Source organism: Pseudophryne corroboree, chromosome 8 (assembly GCF_028390025.1).
Source record: "Pseudophryne corroboree isolate aPseCor3 chromosome 8, aPseCor3.hap2, whole genome shotgun sequence".
Lineage (NCBI taxonomy): Eukaryota > Metazoa > Chordata > Amphibia > Anura > Myobatrachidae > Pseudophryne > Pseudophryne corroboree.
The window spans coordinates 64,509,947-64,533,489 of NC_086451.1; the positions used below are offsets into that span (position 1 = coordinate 64,509,947).

The 23,543-nt window shown below is 46.4% G+C and overlaps 1 protein-coding gene across 5 annotated transcripts in view; it reads left to right on the plus strand.

Moving 5' to 3' along the window:
• IKBKG (inhibitor of nuclear factor kappa B kinase regulatory subunit gamma) overlaps window positions 1-23,543 on the plus strand; it is a 48,150-nt gene that overhangs the window by 18,402 nt on the left and 6,205 nt on the right. For 4 of the 5 annotated variants that reach the window (XM_063936534.1, XM_063936532.1, XM_063936531.1 and 1 more), the window contains 8 exons: window positions 2,288-2,502; window positions 5,919-6,190; window positions 8,060-8,173; window positions 9,127-9,182; window positions 9,259-9,312; window positions 9,388-9,490; window positions 10,975-11,093; window positions 12,898-13,038. In XM_063936534.1, coding sequence (XP_063792604.1) covers window positions 2,319-2,502; window positions 5,919-6,190; window positions 8,060-8,173; window positions 9,127-9,182; window positions 9,259-9,312; window positions 9,388-9,490; window positions 10,975-11,093; window positions 12,898-13,038 — 1,043 coding nt within the window. In that variant the 5' untranslated portion in view covers window positions 2,288-2,318. The remainder of the gene's footprint in view (window positions 1-2,287; window positions 2,503-5,918; window positions 6,191-8,059; window positions 8,174-9,126; window positions 9,183-9,258; window positions 9,313-9,387; window positions 9,491-10,974; window positions 11,094-12,897; window positions 13,039-23,543) is intronic. The other variant, XM_063936535.1, reaches the window with a different exon arrangement.

The window sequence follows — 23,543 nt, forward strand, 5'->3', positions numbered from 1 at the left end:
CTGTCCATAGCGTTCTTACAGACTGCTGATACTTACTGGTTGTTTGAAGTGGAACTATAGATAACTATATATAATGTTCATTGAAAAATAAACTATTAGCTTTGTTTTTATAATACTGCAGAGAGAAGTTGAACCTGGGACCAGGTACCCTCAGTGTTCCGTCCATGAAAGGCTGAGTCATTTCTATGCCCAGCTCAGCTGTGTTCCTATTCCGTATGTTATATCACGGCTTTTCTGTATGCCATGTCCTGTGATTGTAGACTAAGGAGGTCTGCTATCAGATGAATATCAGATTGGTAGAGACCTGCTGCTAGAATTAGGGATCGGCAGCAGTTTGTTGTGGTCAGTCTTCTTCTGGAGCCCAATGCAATGTTTAGGCCATGAGCTGTTTGCAGTGTATTTAGCAACGTGTACAAATATGTTTGCTCCCATTAAGGTGAATGTTTTTAATTGCATTCATGCAGAAATGGAATGAGAAGCATTGAAAATAACAGTACCACGCACATTAAAGACAGATAGGTGCAGTCCCATTTAATACAATTATTATTTTTGCATTTGTTTACATGCATCAAAACATCAAATAATACTTATAATTTGAATACATGTATGTACCTATGTAATAGACTAAAGGAAATTTCTATTTTTTTTTTTTTTTTACAGCGAGGGTCGTCGTTTGGCAGCGTACACACTAGTCCAGTGGTTCTCAGCCTCTGTCCTCAAGTACCCCCAACAGTTCATGTTTTCCAGGTCTCCTCACAGGATTGCAAGTGAAATAATTTGCTCCACCTGTGGGTCTTTTATAATGTATCAGTGAGTAATGAATACACCTGTTCAACTGCTAGGTGACCTGGAAAACATGAACTGTTGGGGGTACTTGAGGACCGAGGTTGGGAACCACTGCTCTAGTCGATACGGTAAACGCTGTCGCTCAGGAAGGGCAAAATGAGCGACGTTGTTTACTTTATCGGCAAGTGTGTATGCACTTTAACAGTGGGCCTGCAAGGGGCAGGAGTCGCTGCTAACATAGCAGCCTATTGCAGCATACTTCAAATGAGGTCCTCCTTTGTATGCTCCAGATTTCTTCATGAACCTCAACAGTACGGGTAAATTGAGCCCACAATGTTTAAGTAGATGGAACTACTCTAAGTGCTTGTATCCAGAGGTGGAATTATCATTTCGTCCATATCCCCATTAATAATATGGTTTGCAGATCATTAAGTGTTTTTTTGCTGTCTCAGTATGGAAAAACAGAATCTAATATGTATTGACTTATCTGCCACACAAAACTGTAATGGTTTCTACAGTGTATTGCTGCGGTACCAAACCGTAATGGTTTCTATGGTGTATGGCTGCGGCACCAAAGGGTAATGGTTTCTATGGTGTATGGTTGCGGCACGTAATGGTTTCTATGGTGTATGGCTGCGGTACCAAAGGGTAATGGTTTCTATGGTGTATGGCTGCGGCACGTAATGGTTTCTATGGTGTATGGCTGTGGCACGTAATGGTTTCTATGGTGTATGGCTGCAGCACGTAATGGTTTCTATGGTGTATGGCTGCGGCACGTAATGGTTTCTATGGTTTATGGCTGCGGTACCAAAGGGTAATGGTTTCTATGGTGTATGGCTGCGGCACGTAATGGTTTCTATGGTGTATGGCTGTGGCACGTAATGGTTTCTATGGTGTATGGCTGCGGCACGTAATGGTTTCTATGGTGTATGGCTGCGGCACCAAAGGGTAATGGTTTCTACAGTGTATGGCTGGCCACAAACAGCCAATTCTGCTAAACTAACCAAGGGTCTAGTGACATATAATATTTATTTTAATAGGAATATAACTTTTTTGACTGCCGATGCCCCAAACTTGCAAAATCAGTCTATTATGCTCTTTTAGGAGGACTCCATAGTAGCCCGTTGGTGCTGTCCGAGGATAACACTTTTCAGCCATGACCAATAATGAGCCTCTGAGTAATGTAAGATTCATTATCAGAGTTTAGGGTAATTTTCAAAGAAAATATGTAATTGCTGATACTGGCTGCAGTGGCGTAGGTTCTGTGATAGCCAGTTGATTGAGTGGAAGATTGTTCTCCAAACTCCTTTAATGAACACCAGCAGGATACTATAAATGAACAAATAAGGTGGTTTACAAATCAATCATTGTTATCAGCTGAGAATATGATTTTTTTTATTTTTTTATTATTGTTTTAAAAATGTTTTGAGTTCCATTTTAAAGATGACACGTGTTTCTAATGTGGCGTGATGTAATTATGGCTTCCATCCATTTCATGCAGGCTGGTAACCTGAAGAGTCCGTGCGCAGTGAATGAGCGCCCAAGGGCAGGCCGCCGATATGGTGCATCCCAATGAGAGCCCGGGTTGTAGCTACGCCCCTCTCTGTGGAGGAAGCTCTGGGGATGAATCTTTAGGAAAGCCGGAGACTCTACCACCTGATGTCTCTAACCATGAGGCCTTTCAACGCTTGTGGTTTGAGAATCAGGACCTGAGAGGTGAGTGATGTGTGAGCCTTCTAGGCATCAGGCTGAACCGCGAGACAGAAGTCCCCAAAAAGCATGACTTCCACGGGACAAGATTTCCGTATGAGGGAACATTGCTGTAATTGCTTCCTGTCTTTTCAAGTAGCCCTGTTATAAAACACAGCAACATGTGGAACCGTTTGGTTATAATAGTATTCATGCAGCAGATAATTCTTCAAGTAAAGGTTGAGTATCCCATATCCAAAATGCTTAGGACCAGAAATATTTTGGATATCGGATTTTTCCGTATTTTGGAATAATTGCATACCATAATGAGATATCATGGTGATGGGACCCAAGTCTAAGCACAGAATGCATTTATGTTTCATATACACCTTATACACACAGCCTGAAGGTCATTTTAGCCAATATTATTAATAATTTTGTGTATTTACCAAAGTTTGTGTACATTGAGCCATCAGAACACAAAGGTTTCACTATCTCACTCGAAAAATTCCATATTTCGCAATATTTGGATATGGGATACTCAACCTGTATAGCTAAAGAAGGACACAGGAGCTTATGAGATTCCACCTCCCCTCATCTGTAGTGGGCACACTTTGTCTACAGAATAAAGTATATGCCCACCAAAGGTGCACAAAACAAAGCCCCCAACCCAGTTATTGTTATCATCCTAGATGTTGACTAGGATGACTGGTAAATCTGGTGGGGCAGTGACCATCTGGCCAGCCATGTAAATATCTGTTGTGACTGGCCTTACATGGATTTGGCCACACGTGTATTGCTATGTCGAAAAGGCCTGACTGGTATAATCATGGTGGAAATAATATAATATAAATGAACTAGATAATTTTCAGTCCTTCCTTTCACACCAGAAATAGGCTGCAGCAGATCAGTCCAATCTTTGTGAAGTGTTTAAGGGTTCTATTTACTAAGCCTTGGATGGAGATAAAGTGGAAGGAAATAAAGTACCAGCCAATCAGCTCCTAACTGTCATTTTTACAACAGCCGGTAACATGGCAGTTAGGAGCTGATTGGCTGGTACTTTATCTCCAACCAACCAAGGCTTAGTAAATAGACCCCCATGTCTACTACCTGGTCCTTATTCCGTCAGCTTGCCTTTGTACCCTCTTGTGGATATCATAATCCCTACTCCTAGGGCCGGTTTCAAATGTTTGCCCCCCACCCCGCCATCCTTTCTACCCGGCTTCAATAGCTGACGTCAGGATGATTCCACTCCCCACTTCCACTTACCTCATTCTTGTGTCGTCCCCCCCCCCCCCAATTTAATTTCAGAATTGCTGTTTTGTTTTGCTGGGTACTTTTATTACAATAGTTGTATTTATTGTGGAAATTCATGTACCTGTCAGTTTGATATGAGTCATGTCTTTGGATATCTCTTCTTTGAAGTATTTATATAATGTGTTGTATCTTTATGATGCCTCAATAAGATGTTAATTAAAGAAAGGGGAAAAAAAACAGGACGATAATTATAAGGCAAAAGATATCGGTCAGACAGACTTGAGATTAATTTCTTCAGAAAAAAAGGATTCTCATTGTGGTGTAGTCTAGGACAGTAAGAGTAGGACATCTGATATACTTCTGCTAACTTTCCGTTTGTAAATCTAATAAACTGTCGTCATAAACTGCTGATGGATCCATAATTTCCTACTTGTACAGAGTTGTAACAATTAAAATTTAGCTCCACTGAAATGGTGCGTGTGCTGGGTCCCCCTATCTATCTATCTATCTATCTATCTATCTATCTATCTATCTATCTATCTATCTATCTATCTATCTATCTATCTATCTATCTATCTATCGCCAACTGCCGGTCACTTAACTACATCCCCACAAGCCAACCACCCCAAGGAATCACACTAGTGAGAGTTCATTCTCTGTCTCCTCTCATGACACCACCTCCCCCTCACTTCCACTAACTGTAGGGGTACCCCAAGGTTCTGTCCTTGGTCCTCTTCTCTTCTCTCTCTTTACGTCCTCACCTAGGTAAGCTCATTAGTTCTTTTGGTTTCCATTATCCTCTCTATGCTGATGACACTCAAATCTATCTTTCCTCTCCAGACCTCTCCCCTGCTCTCCTCACTCGTATCTCCAACTGTCTCTCTGCTACCTCTTCCTGGATGTCCCAGCGCTTTCTTAAACTTAACATGTCTAAGACCGAGCTGATCATCTTTCCTCCCTCCCGCATAACCTCACCTCCTACAATCTCATTATCTATTGATGGCACCACTATCTCCTCTAGCCCCCAAGTGCGCTGTCTTGGAGTAATCTTTGACTCTCCCCTCTCCTTCAAACCACACATTCAGCACCTCTCATAAACCAGCCGTTTTCATCTAAAAAATATTTCCAGGATTAGACCCTTTCTGACCCAGGATGCTACTAAGACTCTTATCCACTCACTGGTCATCTCCAGACTGGACTACTGTAATCTGCTCCTGACCGGCATTCCTGACAAATACCTCTCTCCACTCCAATCTATCCTCAATGCTGCTGCCCGGCTCATTATCCTTACCAAACGCACTACGTCCACCTCTCCTCTCTTACTAGACCTTCACTGGCTCTCCTTCCCTTTCAGAATCCATTTCAAGCTCCTCACACTCGCTTACAAAGCCCTCGCCCACTCCTCTCCCATCTACATCTCTGATCTTATCTCGCTTTACACTCCCACCCGTCCTCTTCGCTCTGCTAATGCACGAGGGGGGGGGTTCAAGCCCCAAGCTTCTCTCTAAAGCTTATTTGTCTGTAGTGCATTTTCTTTTCTTTTTTTTTTCTACTTGATCTAATCCAGAAGTTAGAAATTATATGTTTTATAATTGGAGATTAACATGCCTGCATTTATTATGGGATCCGGTCTCTAGGTCGACAGGGTCTTTAGGGTGACATGTCCTAGGTCAAAAGGTCGACTTGAGTTTTTCATGATTTTTCCCCCCTTTTTTTTTTGAACATTTTCGTACTTCACGATCCACGTGGACTACGATTGGAACGGTAATCTGTGCCGAGCGAATCGGTAGCGGTGCGAGGCACTAATTGGGGTTCCCGGTCACACTACGAAGAAAACAACACAAAAAAAAAAAAACTCCTGTCGACCGAGTTACTGTCGACCAATAGTGGTGGACCTAGACACTGTCGACCTAGTTACTATCTACCTTCCATACCACACCCTTTATTATCATGCTCCCCATGGGTTTATATTTTGGAGGGGATGGGTGGTGCGAGTGTAAGACTAGTTAGAAGAAAGAGTCCGCAGTTCATAGCATTTTATCATTATTTTCTAATAATCATTCAGTAGAACACAAAGTGAAAATGTTCTTTTAAGATTTAGTAATTTCTTGACTCTATTTGATCGGCACATAATACATGTAAGCTGCCTGCTATATCCTCTGATATTGTGCATCGCCTTCCACCAGTGGCCCTAGAGCAGAGCAACGCCATGCTGCGGAAGAGGCACGGTGAGATGCTGGACTTTCAGGACACGCAGAGGAGGGAGCGGGAATTCATTGCATACAAGTTCAACGAAGCGAAGAACTTGGTGCAGAGATTGACAAACGAACGGCATCTCCTGCAAGATCAACTCGAAGCTGCAAAAAAGCAGCAAGACTTAACAACCAGGGACGACCGGCCTGTGAAAGATGCCCAGACGGACCGGGGTCTTGCATGTATTCAGAGACTTCCTCAAGAGGTATTTACTCATATTACTGGGATCAATGACATGCTGATCATATGAATCTATTTTGTGAAAGTAGCCTATAAATACCATAACACCAGTATCCTCACACCAGCATGTTTTACTGATAATTGGAGAAAAGTCAAGTAAAAATAATTCCTATTTTCAGTCAATGTTCCTTTTAAATGTTCTGTCCACCTTTATCTGACTGACCATTTAAAGGTAATCTGACAAGGTCATCCCTGGCGAACAGGGAGTGGACATTACTTTGCAATTGCGGGCAGATAAGTGATTCTATGTGTCCATGTTAGATTATGTAGGGAACTACTGTTCAAGATAGGTAAAAAGTGTAAACAATATTTAACACATTTCATTTTGCTTTTTCCTCCACATGTGCTTTCATGAACGTACGCCATAAAACGTGTGAGAAACACACAATTTTGATTAAACAAAATGGCTGCCTTTGCTGTGTACAGCATTTACCTACACTTTAAAACATGGATACCAGCTGTGCTTTGTTCTATCCTGTTTCCTTTAACTGCTACCATTCAGCCATTTCCTGTGGCTAAGTCTAAAGCTATAACTCTTCCTCCTAGTAGCCATTCTTTGCCACACTCCACATCTATGTGCTTCTCACATTGGATGGACATTGATGTATAAAATAGTTTAATCAGCAATCTGTTTACTACGGCTCTGGTAATTGTAGCAGCTCCCACAAGTCACAGCAATTTTCAGTATGGCGTTTAACGACCTTAAACGCCGGTTCCCCATGCCCAGCGTTGTTCAGGTGTAAATGTCCTACGAGTAAATGCGTAGATCAGGGATTTCCACCTACTGGAATATTAAATGTATGCCCACAGCTACACGAATAGTGCGTGTATTAATTGATTAACTTGTCTGATTGGGCATGTTTGCAATAGTCTTACCTGATTACCAGGGGGAGCTTTCCTGCCCCAAATCAGACCACTATAATACCCCTTTCAGAGAGAAACAGAAATGACAGGGTGAAGCAGTTCCACCCGGTAATTTCATGAAACACACGGGTCCTTTTTCTGTATGAAAGGGTCGACCCGGGTTGTAATTCCCGGGACTTAGACCCTGGAATCTACGAGGGTCGGAGACATGGGAATTTCAACACGGGTTGACCCTTTCACACAGACAAAATAGCCGTGTTGATCTGCAAATTTCCAGGTCGAAATTCTCGACCCAGTAATTTTGCACGTGTGTGTGAAAGGGGGGGGTCAGGTACAGATGGAGCCCTGCTCATCTGTCCCTTTAATAGGATTAAGTGAGCCAGGGCCGTCGGACTTAATCCCCTGCTGTATTGTTCTCTCTGTATTGTACTGCAGCCGAAAACAATAGATGAAAGGCTTATGCTAATAAGCCGTGGTGCACCATGGTGCAGCAGAGAAGGCTAGATGAGGGAGGCTTCGTAGGTCCCGGCAAAACGAATGTCTGGTAATTGCTGGGACTTTCAGACTTTTCTGTCTGAAGGTGGTATAAGATTCCACCTCCACCATGATGGATTTGTGTTCACGTGCAACTAACTAATAAAGTTAGTTGTAAACCCTGCCTAGCTGAGGACAATATGGACAGTGTAGGCCTTCAGTAAATCGCCTCCCTCAGTTTAGCTATCCTTGTGTACCGCAAAAGTACATTTATGAAAACGAGTGCACAGGGAGACTGTGAATTTGCCCATAGCAACCAGTCATGTACCAGCTGGCGTTCTTGCAGACTAGAAAAGGAATGCTGTTATTTGATTGTCTGTAAGGAGCAACACCACAGATTTCCTGTCCACTAGTTTACAGAAACGTGCCCATGTCTTTTCCTCTGCCTGACTCCGCGGCTTGGCCCCTGCTTGACTTCTGTGCTGTGTCTTATTAGGATAACCGCAGCCCTGGGAGCTCTATGTCCTCCTGCGAAACTCTGACACCCAGTGTGTGTGAAACAATCAAAGAGACAGCACGAAATCACGAGGGACCATCTCGAGCCACGCAGGTGAGACCAAGTCCTCATATCTTACACACATCCGTTCACACAGCGCAGCCTCAAGTACCCATAGCACTGATGGGAAGTGACATCAGGTTTGTTATTATCAGGGAATGATCTGATGACTACGGGTCAACCACACTTTGCATAGAATATTTTAAGAACCACACTGTTTTAAAATGTACGTGATGTCACGTAAGAGTGCCATTGCAGCTCTAGTTACAATGGTATTCCACCTTCATGCAACTTTAAATTTTTTATTATGTGTGTGCCCTTCAGCAACGTTTAAAAAGAACAATTGTGGATTCCTTTTGTAGTTTTTAACCATGGCTGTATATACTACAGTAGGGACAACACATAAACATGGATAACGTTGTATCCTATGCACCAGAGGTGTGCTGTGCCTCAGGATGATGGAAATAAACCTCTGCTTACTGATATAAAGGCATTGCTAAACTATATGGAAGACTGGCAGTAAGGCCAATTAAGAGTAGTAAAAGTTGCAGTAGGACATACACCAATATATAAAAGTCATTTGATGGTGGCCAATGTTGTTAAGTAATTCCTCTTAAACCTGAAGACACATGATGGAGGCTTTTTCCCCAATATAGCAAACTAGAAACAGGTTATACACTTGCAAAGGTGAACTTCTGGTTGCCCGGGGGCAATAGGTAATTGGATAACAACATTTCTAACATACTAACAGCGATTGCATCATAAAATTGTGTGTGTTTAAACATCACTTTGGATTTAATTATGGGCTTGTTACTATGTAGGATGTTACGGTATTGGAGCTGCAAATGTTGAAAGTAGTAAACTTTAACCTGAAGAAAGCACACCGGATCTAGGCCTCCGCGCTTACATAAGGGGTCGTAAATTCATGTGAGGGATCAGCAGTTCAGTGCGCTGGTCACCAGTTCTAGTCTCCCGTTATTACATTGATCTCTGCCTTATTTTTCCAGGAAGAGCCTGCAGAGCAGAAGTCTCTTCCAGACTTACAAGTCACGCCAAATGACGGGTGAGTTGCCGGTGTGACAGATAGGGTTTCAGAATCGCCTGACCTCGTTCCCTGCTCACTGTCTGTCTGTTTTCAGGAGGGTGAGTACGGAACAGGGTCTTCGGGACAGGCTGAAGGAGACAGAGAGCTGGTGAGTATTAATTTGAAGCTGTTGACAACTAGGAGAGTTTGAAGACAGCAGAAAACATACTATGTTCTGTTACAGGAATGCTCAGCTCAAGGAACAGTTACAGAAGCTGCAGAATGAGGTTTCAGATCTTAAGTGCCAGTTGGCAGATCAGGGAGCAGAGGCACGGCGACAGCTGCAGGTAAAAATCATTCACACTACCGCAATATACTGTAGCACAAACACAGCAAGAGCAGGATCTACACAGAGCAGGTTACAACTTTGCCTTCAACCAATCCCGTGTGCTATAACGTGACCTTTATATGGCGTACAGACTTCAACTGCCTGGCAAAGTCTTAAAAACAAACTGCCCCGCAAATAGGACAAAGGGTAGTGACTTCCGAGCATTAACTTAAGATGAAAGATTCAGCTCTCGGCCTATGCAGGTGCGCCCAGAATCTTCCTACCATAATGGGCAAATCATTGCGTTTGAATTGAGTTTGGCCCTGAGCATGTATAAAATAAAATCTGGTTCTGCTGTGGCCCTGTTGCATGGAAGAGCCCTTGTACAGCTGCCAACTCCACTCCTCAAGTCAGGCAGCTTAGTGCGCTCTGCTTCCTCAGAAGGCTTCCCCTGACATGAGGGTGCCAGAGGAGAAGCCTGGGAAATGCCACAGACTCCCATGTTGCATCCGGAATTTACACTCTGGGCCAATGTGGCCACTGCATTTCACTGTGGGACACTGTCCAACAAAGTGCTGGTTTTCTAGATGTAGATGGGGCCTGTTTAGTTAATTACAAGAGGATGGATAGACTGGTTAGAAGAGAGCAGAATCTGCCTGGCTTTTAGTAAGCCATGGCTAGTTCCAGTAACCGTAGAAACGTAGCTGTAAGTTGCTGGGTGATGCAAGGTTTTGGCAAAAAATTAAAGTTTTGAAAAAATAAATCTTTTCCAAGTCCATTCCGTTTAGTGTACACACCACTTCCCACACTCTCTATCAGGAATGTTATTAAAAAAGACAAACAAATCAACTTAAAGGGTTTTGGTACAGTAAGAATGCAATTCTGGCCTGCTCTATGATGAAAATTCACTTGCTGCACCTAGGGCACCTGATAGTGACATATGACATACACAGGCTGCATTGTCAGTACAGGCGATCTTTAACAACCAGCATCGGACTATGGCCCTCATTCCGAGTTGATCGCCCGCCCTCTACTTTTTGCAGTCGTGCAAACGGATAGTCGCCGCCCACGGCGGAGTGTATTTTTGCTTTGCCAGTGTGCGAACGGGTGTACAGCCGAGCGGGACGAAAAAGTTTTTTGCAGTTTCTGAGTAGCTCTGGACCTACTCAGCCCTTGCAATCACTTCAGTCTTTTTGGTCCCGGAATTGACGTCAGACACCCGCCCTGCAAACGCCTGGACACGCCTGCATTTTTCCAAACACACCCAGAAAACGGTCAGTTGCCACCCACAAACGCCCTCTTCCTGTCATTCTCCTCGCGATCAGCTGTGCGAATGGATTCTTCGTTAAATCCATCACCCAGCTACGATCCGCTTTGTACCCGTACGATGCGCATTGCGGTGCATGCGCAGTAGTAACCTGATCGAAAAACGGCAGCGAGCGATCAACTCGGAGTGACCCCCTATGTCTACATATAATATAATTCTCCATCTCTGTCTTGAAGCAACTCTCTGAGGAGAAGATGTCTGTGAAAGCCCAGGTGACCTCCCTATTGGGAGAGCTACACGAGAGTCAAATGAGCTTGGAGACCACTCTGAAGGAGAAGAGAAAGGTGGAGGAAAGGTGAGAGGTCTAGTAATGGCACCTGTACTTTTACATGTTTACCCTCTCTCTGTGCGGACCTATATCTAATGCAGAGTGGCGGCTGACTACACTGTTTTCTGCGCTGTAATCTGATATATGCCCTAGTGCGCTTATGTCTCTGCCTAGTGCATTTTAAGATGTATACCTACTTCATTTCCCGGGAACGACCTAGAAATATCATTCTGAAGTTGAAAAAGAGGTTAGTCCAGAGGTTCCCAAATGCAGTCCTCGAGGCACCCTAATGGTCCAGGTTTTATTTGATAATAAAGCTTGGGCACAGGTGACTTTATCAGTACCTCAATTAATTTGATTTAAATATCTGTGCTCCGCCATGGATATCCTTAAAACTTGGGACTGTTATGGTGACTTGCGGACCGTGTTTGGGAACCTCTGTTTTTAATCTTGTCTCAGCCTTTGTTTTTCGTTTGCAAACTGTTAAGTAATCCAGCTACATTGCAGACAAAGGGGGTTATTCAAGTCGCAATGCTGATCAATGCGACCGAAATAACACCCGGCTGCAGCGGCAGTGCGCACGTCCCGGCAAGCGCGTGTGCTAGCAGCCAATGCGATCTGATTGCATTGGCTGCTAACACCTCTGCCTTATTGACAGGCAGAGGTGTTCGCCGAGCGGCGACTGAGCATTGCGGGGGTGGTTCGGTGGCGTGATGTCACATGCAGCCGCTCCAATCAAGAAAATGGCAGACCGCCTGCATACGCAGCTTTGCTGCGGCAGGGGGCCATCCAGGTGCTGCGACTGCAGCCACTAGGCAGGCCATTTAGCATGCTTGGTGGTCTTGCCCTGTGATGAGCGGCCCCCAGCATGCGAAAGAACGGATTGCAAATTCTGCTTTTTAGCAGAACTTGCAATCCGTACTGAATAACCCCCAAAGTGTACTCCATAAAGCTTTGGCAAAATGACTCCAATTGGTTCTATGGATTTCCGAATTATGTAGCAGAGACTACAGCTGTGCATACACTGTTTTATTATGTACCTGTTGGCTTTTCATCTGCACAGTAAATACAGCATTTATTTGCAATAAGGATCACTGATCCCTATTGACCGCATTTCTAATGAATGTTGGAATTGACCATTGCGCATTCTGCATTTTCTTCCTTTCAGCTTCCATATAGTCCTTGCTGCGAAGCTGTGCACATTAGACCCAATTCAGATGTGGTTGGAGTGTTGCATCGCTGCGGCTTACTAGGAAACGGTAGCGATGCACAGATCTTAAAAAGTAAAATTTTTTTAGAATCCCTGGTAAATGGCGCACTAAAAGCAGCCCGCATATTGATTCACCACAGATGAACCTCACCAAAAGTTCAAAGGATAACAAAACATTACACAACAACAATTTGTAGGACTTAAATGGAAGGCGCTTTCCATTCGAGTCCTACAAATTGTTGTGAGATGCACAGATCTTGTAATGCAGCAGGAGGCACCTAGTATAAATAGACTCCTGCGTGCATTACTGATCCGTGCTGCGTCCTAGGATTTGGCATCGGATCACCTGTGACGCCATCGACTGGCTGCGTCACCCATGGGGGGTTTACGCAAGCCGGCCGCAGCAGCTCTGACCAAAGAGGCCAGGAAATATCCATCTTCTAATGGGAGACCCTGAATGGGAATCCGACCCATAGCCATCCCCAAACGGCTGCACTGACAGACTGTCAATCTGTCGACGCCTGCAGCCGTAGTGGGTCTAACGATGCACATGCGCAAAGTACTCCTGGCACATTGGAAGCCCCGTGTGCAAATTTGTGATCATGGTGCCTCTTTCTGCAGCCTGCGGGGTGTGCAAGAGCAGAAGCAGGAGTGGGAGGTTCAAATGAAGCAGCACGTGATCCAGCTGGACCAGCGCAGGATGCAGGTGCAGAGCCTAGAGTCAGCGCTGAAGGTGGAGAGACAGAATGCCAGCGAGGAGATGTAAGTTACCAGCAGTACAACTCGTATTCCACAGCGAGCGGTTCATACAGGGCATTGCAGATAGATAGAATCCTGCTGTTCAAGCTTGTGCTGAATATGAGAAGGATCAGATATTGTTCCATAAACTGTTTTGTTATACAGTATATATGTTAAGGGATGAATGTATAAACATATTCTTCTTATAGAACTTTTATCTAGTTTGAATAATAGTGCCAGTCAGCTTGTAAAGATCACCATATAGTACAGTTCCATTATTTGCTTTTACTTCCCCATTATAAACATTAACTTCTCCCAGAGCTCATAGGCAGGGAGAACACGAAACTAGGTCTATATTCCTCGCTAGGCATAATTTATCACAGAAAACATGAAGTTGCTGTTAGTACCATCGGGATATCCACCACACTGTTACAAGGGCGCGTGGCCACATGCAATTGGGATTATCAAGCCCCCCCCCCCCCTTTGTTTTGTGGGGGAGGGGGGGGGGCATAGCTGCATCCTCTGCGGCCTCAGTACTTTGTACCCGCTAACACACACTTCCCCCTCCTCTTGGTGGGACTGGTTACAAGCCACCACTTTGCAAAAAGTCCCAGTTAGGTTTTATGTGCACCGATTTGTAAACTGACCCCAGTTCCATTTGTATCTGAAATTCCGTATATGTTTCTAGTTCTTGCTTTATGCCATACGTACAAACAGCATCTGCCGCACAGGAGTGCACTTTTCTTAAAGCAACGCTGTCAGTGCAGAGATCAGAGTGTCTACAAAACCAGTTTCTCAATTAGCTGCTTAAGTAACACAACAGATAGTGGGGCAGATGTATTAACCTGGTGAAGGGATAAAGAAGTGATAAGTGCAAGGTGATAACACACCAGCCAGTCAGATCCTAACTGTCATTTTTAAAATCCATAATGACTGGCTGGTGCGTTATCACCTTGCACTTATCATTGGTTTATCACTATCCCTTCTCCAGGTTAATACATCTGCCCCTATGTTCTGAAGATTTCCCAGTGTGAGAACAAGTCAATTGGGCAATATATAGAGTTTACATACCTATCCATGAGTGTGTAAGTGCTTCAAACAAAGCTCAATGATAATTACAGTTTACCTTCTAACGAGCTCCAGAATATTCACACGTGCCGTTTAATAGCTTTGCATGTTTTCAGTGGCATTGCAAATTGTAGCCAAGTACTTCAGCACCCAAGAGGAAAGAAAAAAATGTATTGCAGCTGGTTTACTTTAGAAGTGTGTGTTTATGTTTTAAGTTTACACTAGATTTATTATAAAGCTGGATCCAAACCTAAAGATATCTTTCCAATCTGCAACTAACCATTTGCTCAAATGCCGGAAAACAGACAAAATAGTTGGTTAAATCAAACGAATGTACCCAGCTTTGCATGACTGGTAAAAATAGGATTTTATTACCTGCCAGTAAATCCTTTTCTCGTAGTCCATAAAGGATACTGGGCGCCCGCCTTTGTGCGTTGACTTTTCTGCAGGTTTTATCTTGTATAAAAGTTTCTGTTCAGCTGTTGCTGTTTTGTTACCAGCCATTGCTGGTCGGTTTATGTTGTGGTGTGCTGGTGTGTGAATCTCACCACTCGTTGTTTGTTATGTTCCTTCTCTCAAGTATGTCCATTCTCCTTCGGGCACAGTTTTACCTAGACTAGCTGTAGGAGGGGGGCATAGAGGGGAGGAGCCAGCACATCCAGTTGAAGAAATTTAAAGTGCACTGGCTCCTTTGGACCCCATCGTACTAAGTGACCCCAGTATCCCTTATGGACTACGAGAAAAGGGTTTACTGGTAGGTAATTAAAATCCTATTTTCTCTAGCATCCATAAGGGATACTGGGGTCACTTAGTACGATGGAGACGTCCCAAAGATTCCAGAACGGGTGGGAATGTGCAGAGACGTCTGCAGCACCGCCTGCCCAAACTGGGTATCCTCTTTGGCTAGGGTATCAAACTTGTAGAACTTCACAAAGGTGTTCTTCCCCGACCAGGTAGCAGCTCGGCATAGCTGCAAGGCCGAGACTCCACGGGCAGCCGCCCAGGAAGACCCCACCGATCTTGTAGAGTGGGCCTTCAGAGACTTAGGAACAGGTAAGGCTGTCGACACATAGGACGGTTGGATAGTAAGCCTAAGCCAACCATCAATGGACTGCTAAGAAGCAGGGCAACCCTTTTTCTGCACATCATAGAGCACAAACGGGGAATCCGTCTTTCTGATCCAAGCCGTCCTCTTGATATAGATCTTCAAGGCTCGCAGAGCATCCAATGCCTCCGGAGGAGCAGAAGTGACAGAACTTGACGGAACCACAATAGGTTGGTTCAAGTGGAACACAGAGACAACCTTCGGCAGGAACTGCTGCCTAGTCCTGAGCTTTGCTCTGTCTTCGTAAAAGACCACGTATGGACTTTTACATGATAAGACCCCCAAGTCTGAGACACGCCTAGCAGAAGCCAGGGCCAGTAACATCACCGTCTTCCACGTAAGGTACTTGTCTTCTACCGTCATCAACAATTCAAATCAGGAGGACTGTAGAAATTCCAATACCACATTCAAATCCCAGGGTGCCGTTGGTCTCCCAGGGAGACTGTATGTGAAGTACCCCTTGCCAGAAAGTCTGAACGTCCGGCAACACTGTCAACGTCTTCTGGAAGAAAATAGAGCTGAAATCTGGACCTCAAGGGAGCCCAGACGTAAGCCCATATCCACTCCAGTCTGCAGGAAACGTAAGAAACATCCCAGGTGAAAATCCGCAGGAGGTTATTTGTGCTCCTCGTACCAAGAGACATATCTCCTCCAGATATGATGGTAAAGCTTTTACGTCACAGGTTTCCTGGCCTGAACCATGGTTGCAATAATCTTTTTGTAAAGGCCTTTGCGAGCTAGGATGTTCCACTCAACCGCCATGCCGTCAAACGAAGCAGGAGGTCTCTTCTCATTGGTAGAGGCCAAGGGTCTTCGACGGACATGTCCCGAAGATCCGCGTACCATGCCCTCCGAGGCCAGTCTGGGGCAATCAGAATTGCCTGGACTCTTTGATGCCTGATTCTTTTTAACACCCTCGGGAGCAACGGAATTGGAGGAAACAGGTAGACCAATCGGTAAGGCCACGGTGGCGTCCTTGCATCCACTGTGATCGCCTGAGGGTCCCTGGTTCTTGAACAATACCGGTGAAGCTTCTTCTTGAGCCGAGATGCCATCAGGTCGATCTGCAGGCAGCCCCACAGGTCGGTGATCTGCTGAAACACCTGTGGGTGGAGGCCCCACTCTCCCAGGTGGAGATCGTGGCGACTTAGGAAGTCCGCTTCCCAGTTGTCCACCCCCAGAATAAAGATGTCTGACATTGCTTTTGCATTTCTTTCTGCCCAGAGGAGTATCCTTGACACTTCTCGCATGCAGGCTCTGCTCTTTGTTCCTCCCGGTCGATTGATGTATGCCACCGCCGTGGCGTTGTCTGACTGAACTTGAATGGCCTGATCCCGGAACAGAGAAGAGGCCTGAAGCAGAGCGTTGTAGACCGCCCGAAGTTCCAGAATGTTGATCAGAAGAAGGGCTTCGTGGGCTGACCACCTGCCCTGGAATGGAGCCCCTCGGGTGAGGAGAATCCAATCCTGAAGCCCAAAATTTCGACCTTCCAGCAAGTTTGAGGACTGCAGTCACCACAGGAGGGGAATTCTGGCCTGAGGTGAGAGATGAATGATCCGATGCATCTGAAGATGTGATCCGGACCACTTGCTCAGGAGATCCAATTGAAATGTTCTGGCATGGAACCTTCCATACTGGATCACCTCGTATGAGGCAACCATCTTTCCCAACAGTCGTATGCAAAGATGGATGGAGATCTGATTCGGTCTTAGAAGCGCTCAGGCCATCTCCTAAAGCATCCTCGCCTTGTCCTCCGGGAGGAATACCTTCTGAGCCACCGTATCCGGAAAACATTCCCGGGAACAGGAGCCACTGAGTTGGCTCCAGGTGAGTCTTCTGCAAATTTCGGATCCACCAATGACGTGACAGAAGTTGAATAATGCGGTTGATATTGAGCAGTAGAAGCACCCTGGATGTCTCCTTTAACAAGAGATCGTCTAGGTAAGGGACAATATTGACCCTCTGGACTCGAAGCTGAGACATAATTTCCGCCATCACCTTCGTGAAGACCCTTGGAGCCGTGGACAGGCCAAAGGGCAGTGCCTGGAACTGGTAGTGGTCGTTTAACAGGGCAAACCGCAGGTAAGCCTGGTGAGGTGGCCAAATCGGGATATGGAGATAAGCATCCTTTCTATCCAGCGAAACCATGAACTCCTGTTCTTCCAGACCTGAAATCACTGCTTGCAAGGATTCCATCTTGAACTTGAAGACCTTTACGTAAGGGTTCAACAATTTTTCAGATTCAAAATGGGCCTTACCGAGCCGTCCGGCTTTGGTACCACAAACAGGTTGGAGTAGTAACCCTCTCCTTGTTGTTGCAGTGGCACTGGAACAATGACCTGGGACTGGACCAACTTCAGGATGACCTGTTGCAGTGTAACTTGTGTATCCTCCAAAACTTATAAGCGCAATTTGAAAAAATAAGATTTTACTTACTGGTAAATCTATTTCTCGTAGTCCGTAGAGGATGCTGGGGACTCCGTAAGGACCATGGGGAGAGACGGGCTCCGCAGGAGACATGGGCACTTTAAGAAATAATTTAGTTCCTGGTGTGCACTGGCTCCTCCCTCTCTGCCCCTCCTCCAGACCTCAGTTAGAGAACTGTGCCCAGAGGAGATGGACAGTACGAAGAAAGGATTTTTGTTAATCCAAGGGCAAGATTCATACCAGCCACAATGATAACAATCCAGTAAACAGTATGACAATAACATAGCATCAGTTCACGCCCGATGCAACAATAACATAACCCTTATTGAAGCAATAACTATATACAAGTATTGCAGAAGAAGTCCGCACTTGGGACTGGCGCCCAGCATCCTCTACGGACTACGAGAAATAGATTTACCAGTAAGTAAAATCTTATTTTCTCTAACGTCCTAGAGGATGCTGGGGACTCCGTAAGGACCAAGGGGATTATACTAAAGCTCCCAAACGGGCGGGAGAGTGCGGATGACTCTGCAGCACCGATTGAGCAAACATGAGGTCCTCCTCAGCCAGGGTATCAAACTTATAGAATTTTGCAAAGGTGTTTGTACCCGACCAAGTAGCAGCTCGACACAGCTGTAGTGCCGAGACCCCTCGGGCAGCCGCCCAAGAAGAGCCCACTTTCCTAGTGGAATGGGCCTTGACCGATTTTGGTAACGGCAAACCAGCCGTAGAATGCGCTTGCTGAATCGTGTTACAGATCCAGTGAGCAAGAGTCTGATTTGAAGCAGGGCTGCCAAGCTTGTTAGCTGCATACAGAACAAACAGTGCTTCTGTTTTTCGGACTCTAGCCGTCCTGGCTACATAAATTTTCAAAGCCCTGACCACATCAAGGGACTCGGAATCCTCTAAGTCCCGTGTAGCCACAGGCACCACAATAGGTTGGTTTATATGAAAGGATGAAACCACTGTTGGCAGGAACTGAGGACGTGTCCGCAATTCCGCTCTATCCATATGGAAAACCAGATAGGGGCTTTTATGTGATAAAGCCGCTAATTCCGACACTCGCCTAGCCGAAGCCAGGGCTAATAACATGACCACCTTCCAAGTGAGATATTTCAACTCCACCATTTTCAGTGGTTCAAACCAGTGTGACTTTAGGAAGTCCAAGACCACATTAAGGTCCCAAGGCGCCACCGGAGGCACAAACGGAGGCTGAATATGCAGTACTCCTTTAACAAAAGTCTGAACTTCTGGGAGAGAAGCAAATTCTTTTTGAAAGAAAATGGATAGGGCCGAAATCTGGACCTTAATGGAGTCTAATTTAAGGCCCAAATCCACTCCAGTTTGTAGGAAGTGAAGGAAACGGCCCAGATGGAATTCTTCCGTAGGAGCATTCCTGGCCTCACACCAAGAAACATATCTTCGTCATATACGGTGATAATGTTTTGCTGTTACTTCCTTCCTAGCCTTTACCAGCGTAGGGATAACCTCAACCGGAATACCTTTTTCCGCTAGGATCCGACGTTCAACCGCCATGCTGTCAAACGCAGCCGCGGTAAGTCTTGGAACAGACAGGGTCCCTGTTGCAACAGGTCCTTCCTGCAGATCTGGATACCAGGTCCGTCGTGACCAATCTGGAACAACGAGGATTGTTCTCACTCCTTTTCTTCTTACTATTCTCAACACCTTGGGTATGAGAGGAAGAGGAGGAAATACATAGACTGACCGGAACACCCACGGTGTCACGAGGGCGTCTACCGCTACTGCCTGAGGGTCTCTGGACCTGGCGCAATACCTCTGTAGCTTTTTGTTGAGGCGGGACGCCATCATGTCTATCTGTGGCAGTTTCCACCGACTCACAATCTGTGCGAAGACTTCTGGATGAAGTCTACACTCTCCCGGGTGTAGGTCGTGTCTGCTGAGGAAGTCTGCTTCCCAGTTGTCCACTCCCGGAATGAACACTGCTGACAGTGTGCTTACATGATTCTCCGCCCAGCGAAGAATCCTGGTAGCTTCCGCCATTGCCGCTCTGCTCCTTGTGCCGCCTTGGCGGTTTACATGAGCCACTGCGGTGATGTTGTCTGACTGGATCAGAACTGGTTGGTCGCGAAGTAAGGCCTCCGCTTGACGTAGGGCGTTGTATATGGCCCTTAGTTCCAGGATGTTGATGTGCAGACAAGTCTCTTGACTTGACCAAAGACCTTGGAAATTTCTTCCCTGTGTGACTGCTCCCCAACCTCGGAGGCTTGCGTCCGTGGTCACCAGGATCCAATCCTGAATGCTGAATCTGCGGCCCTCGAGAAGGTGAGCACTCTGCAGCCACCACAGGAGCGACACCCTGGCCCTGGGGGACAGGGTGATCAACCGATGCATCTGTAGATGTGATCCGGACCACTTGTCCAACAGATCCCATTGGAAAGTCCTCGCATGGAACCTGCCAAAGGGAATGGCCTCGTATGAGGCCACCATCTTTCCCAGGACTCGAGTGCAATGATGCACTGACACCTGTCTTGATTTCAAAAGGTTCCTGACCAGAGTCATGAGTTCCTGGGCTTTTTCTATCGGAAGATAAACCCTTTTCTGGGTCGTGTCCAGAATCATGCCCAAGAAAGGCAGACGAGTCGTAGGAACCAACTGCGACTTTGGGATATTGAGAATCCAGCTGTGTTGTTGTAACACTTTCAGCAACTGCTCTCTTGATCTCGCTTTTATGAGGAGATCGTCCAAGTACGGGATAATTGTGACACCCTGCTTGCGCAGGAGCACCATCATTTCCGCCATTACCTTGGTGAAAATCCTCGGAGCCGTTGAGAGACCAAGCGGCAACGTCTGAAATTGGTAATGACAGTCCTGTACCGCAAATCTTAGGTACGCCTGATGAGATGGATAAATGGGGACATGAAGGTACGCATCCTTTATGTCCAGTGACACCATAAAATCCCCCCCTTCCAGGCTGGCGATGACCGCTCTTAGCGATTCCATCTTGAACTTGAACCTCTTCAAGGTATAGGTTCAGAGATTTTAAATTCAATATGGGTCTGACCGAACCGTCCGGTTTCGGAACCACAAACATGGTCGAATAATAACCCCTTCCCTGTTGAAGGAGGGGAACCTCGACCACCACCTGCTGAAGATACAATTTTTGTAATGCATTTAACACTATCTCCCTTTCTAGTGGGAAAGACGGTAGGGCCGATTTGAAAAACCGGCGAGGAGGCACCTCTTCGAATTCCAGCTTGTAACCCTGAGACACGATTTCTATTGCCCAGGGATCCACCTGGGAGTGAACCCACATGTGGCTGAAATTCCGAAGACGCGCCCCCACTGGCCCCGACTCCGCCAGTGGAGCCACAGCGTCATGCGGTGGATTTTGCAGAGGCCGGGGAGGACTTCTGTTCCTGGGAACTAGCTATATTGTGCAGCTTCTTTCCTCTGCCCCTCCCTCTGGCAAGAAAGGACGCACCTCGGACTTTCTTGTTTCTTTGTGAACGAAAGGACTGCATTTGATAATGCGGTGCTCTCTTAAGCTGTGAGGGAACATAAGGCAAAAAATTTGATTTTCCAGACGTAGCTGTGGAGACCAGGTCCGAGAGACCTTCACCGAACAATTCCTCACCCCTGTAAGGTAAAACCTCCATATGTCGGTTTGAGTCGGCATCACCTGTCCATTGCCGAGTCCACAGGACCCTTCTGGCAGAAATGGACATAGTGTTTATTCTAGAACCCAGCAGACTAATGTCTCTTTGAGCATCTCTCATATAAAGGACAGCGTCTTTAATATGCCCCAGGGTCAATAAAACAGTATCCCTATCTAGGGTATCAAACTCCTTTGATATGGTATCCGTCCATGCCGCTACTGCACTACAGACCCAGGCCGACGCGATTGCCGGTCTGAGCAAGGTACCTGAATGTGTATAAATGGACTTCAGGGTACCCTTCTGTTTGCGATCAGCAGCATCCTTGAGGGTAGCCGTATCCTGGGACGGCAGGGCTACCTTTTTGGATAAGCGTGTTAAAGCTTTGTCCACCCTAGGGGAGGATTCCCATCGTAACCTGTCCGTTGGCGGGAAAGGATACGCCATAAGAATCCGTTTGGAAATCTGCAGTGTTTTATCTGGAGATTCCCAAGCTTTTTCACATAACTCATTCAGTTCGTGTGAGGGGGGAAAAGTTACCTCAGGTTTCTTTCCCTTATACATATAAACCCTTGTGTCAGGGACAGGGGTTTCCTCTGTGATGTTCAAAACCTCCTTAATTGGTATAATCATATATCGGAGTGATTTAGCCAACTTTGGCTGTAACTTTGCATCATCGTAATCGACACTGGAGTCGGAATCCATGTCTGTATCTGTGTCAACAATTTGGGATATTGGGCGCTTTTGAGACCCCGACGGTCCCTGCGACATAGGATCAGGCACGGGTTGAGACCCTGCCTGTCCCAATGCATCAGCATTGTCTAATCTTTTATGCAAGGAATTTACATTATCATTTAAAACCTTCCACATATCCATCCAATCAGGTGTCGGCGGAGACACCACATTCATTTGCTCCCGCTCCTCTCCCACATAGCCTTCCACATCAGACATGTCGACACAAGCGTACCGACACACCACACACACAGGGAATGTCCTTTCTGAAGACAGTTCCCCCACGAGGCCCTTTGGAGAGACGGAGAGAGAGTATGCCAGCACACACCCCAGCGCTATACAACCCAGGAATAACACAGTAACTTAATGTTAACCCAGTAGCTGCTGTTTATATACTTTTTTGCGCCTAATTATGTGCCCCCCCCCTCTCTTTTCAACCCTCTTCTACCGTGTATCAGCAGGGGAGAGCCTGGGGAGCTTCCTCTCAGCGTGCTGTGGAGAAAAAATGATGCTGGTGAGTGCTGAGGGAGAAGCCCCGCCCCCTCGCCGGCGGGCTTCTGTCCCGCTTAAATTTTATTTCTTTGGCGGGGGCTCCTACATATATACAGTGCCCAGCTGTATATAGGCGTTCATTTGCCAGAATGAGGTCCCAAATGCTGCCCAGGGCGCCCCCCCCTGCACCCTAACAGTGACCGGAGTATGTGTAGGTGTGTGGAGCAATGGCGCACAGCTGCAGTGCTGTGCGTTACCACCAGTGAAGATCACGAAGTCTTCTGCCGCCTGTGAAGTCTTCTTGCTTCTCAACTCACCCGGCTTCAGTCTTCCGGCTCTGCGAGGGGGACGGCGGCGCGGCTCTGGGACGGACGGCGAGGGTGAGATCCTGCGTACCGATCCCTCTGGAGCTAATGGTGTCCAGTAGCCTAAGAAGCAGGACCTAGCTTCAGAGAGTAGGGCTGCTTCTCTCCCCTCAGTCCCACGATGCAGGGAGTCTGTTGCCAGCAGAGTTCCCTGAAAATAAAAAACCTAATAAAAAACTTTCTATCAGCAAACTCAGGAGAGCTCACTGAAAAGCACCCAGCTCCTCTGGGCACAGAATCAAACTGAGGTCTGGAGGAGGGGCAGAAAGGGAGGAGCCAATGCACACCAGGAACTAAATTCTTTCTTAAAGTGCCCATGTCTCCTGCGGAGCCCGTCTCTCCCCATGGTCCTTACGGAGTCCCCAGCATCCTCTAGGACGTTAGAGAAATCAGTGAGCAGGAGCAGTGTCTAACTCCTGCTTGTAGCCCTGAGAAATGAGCTCCTTTACCCAGGCATCCTGGCAGGACCTTTCCCAGATGCGGCTGAAGTGACACAAACGAGCTCCCACCTCGAGATTTCCTTGGGGTGGAAGACACCGTCATGCCGAGGCTTTGGTCGAAGCAGAGCTGGTGCTTTTGTTCCTGAGAGCCTGCAGCGGCTGTTTTTCTTGTCTTACCTCTGGTGCCTCTTGTAGCATTTGAGGCGCCTCTGGCTCTTGACCTAAACCTAGCGGTCCGAAAGGACTGCAGGGTCGGCCCCAGGTA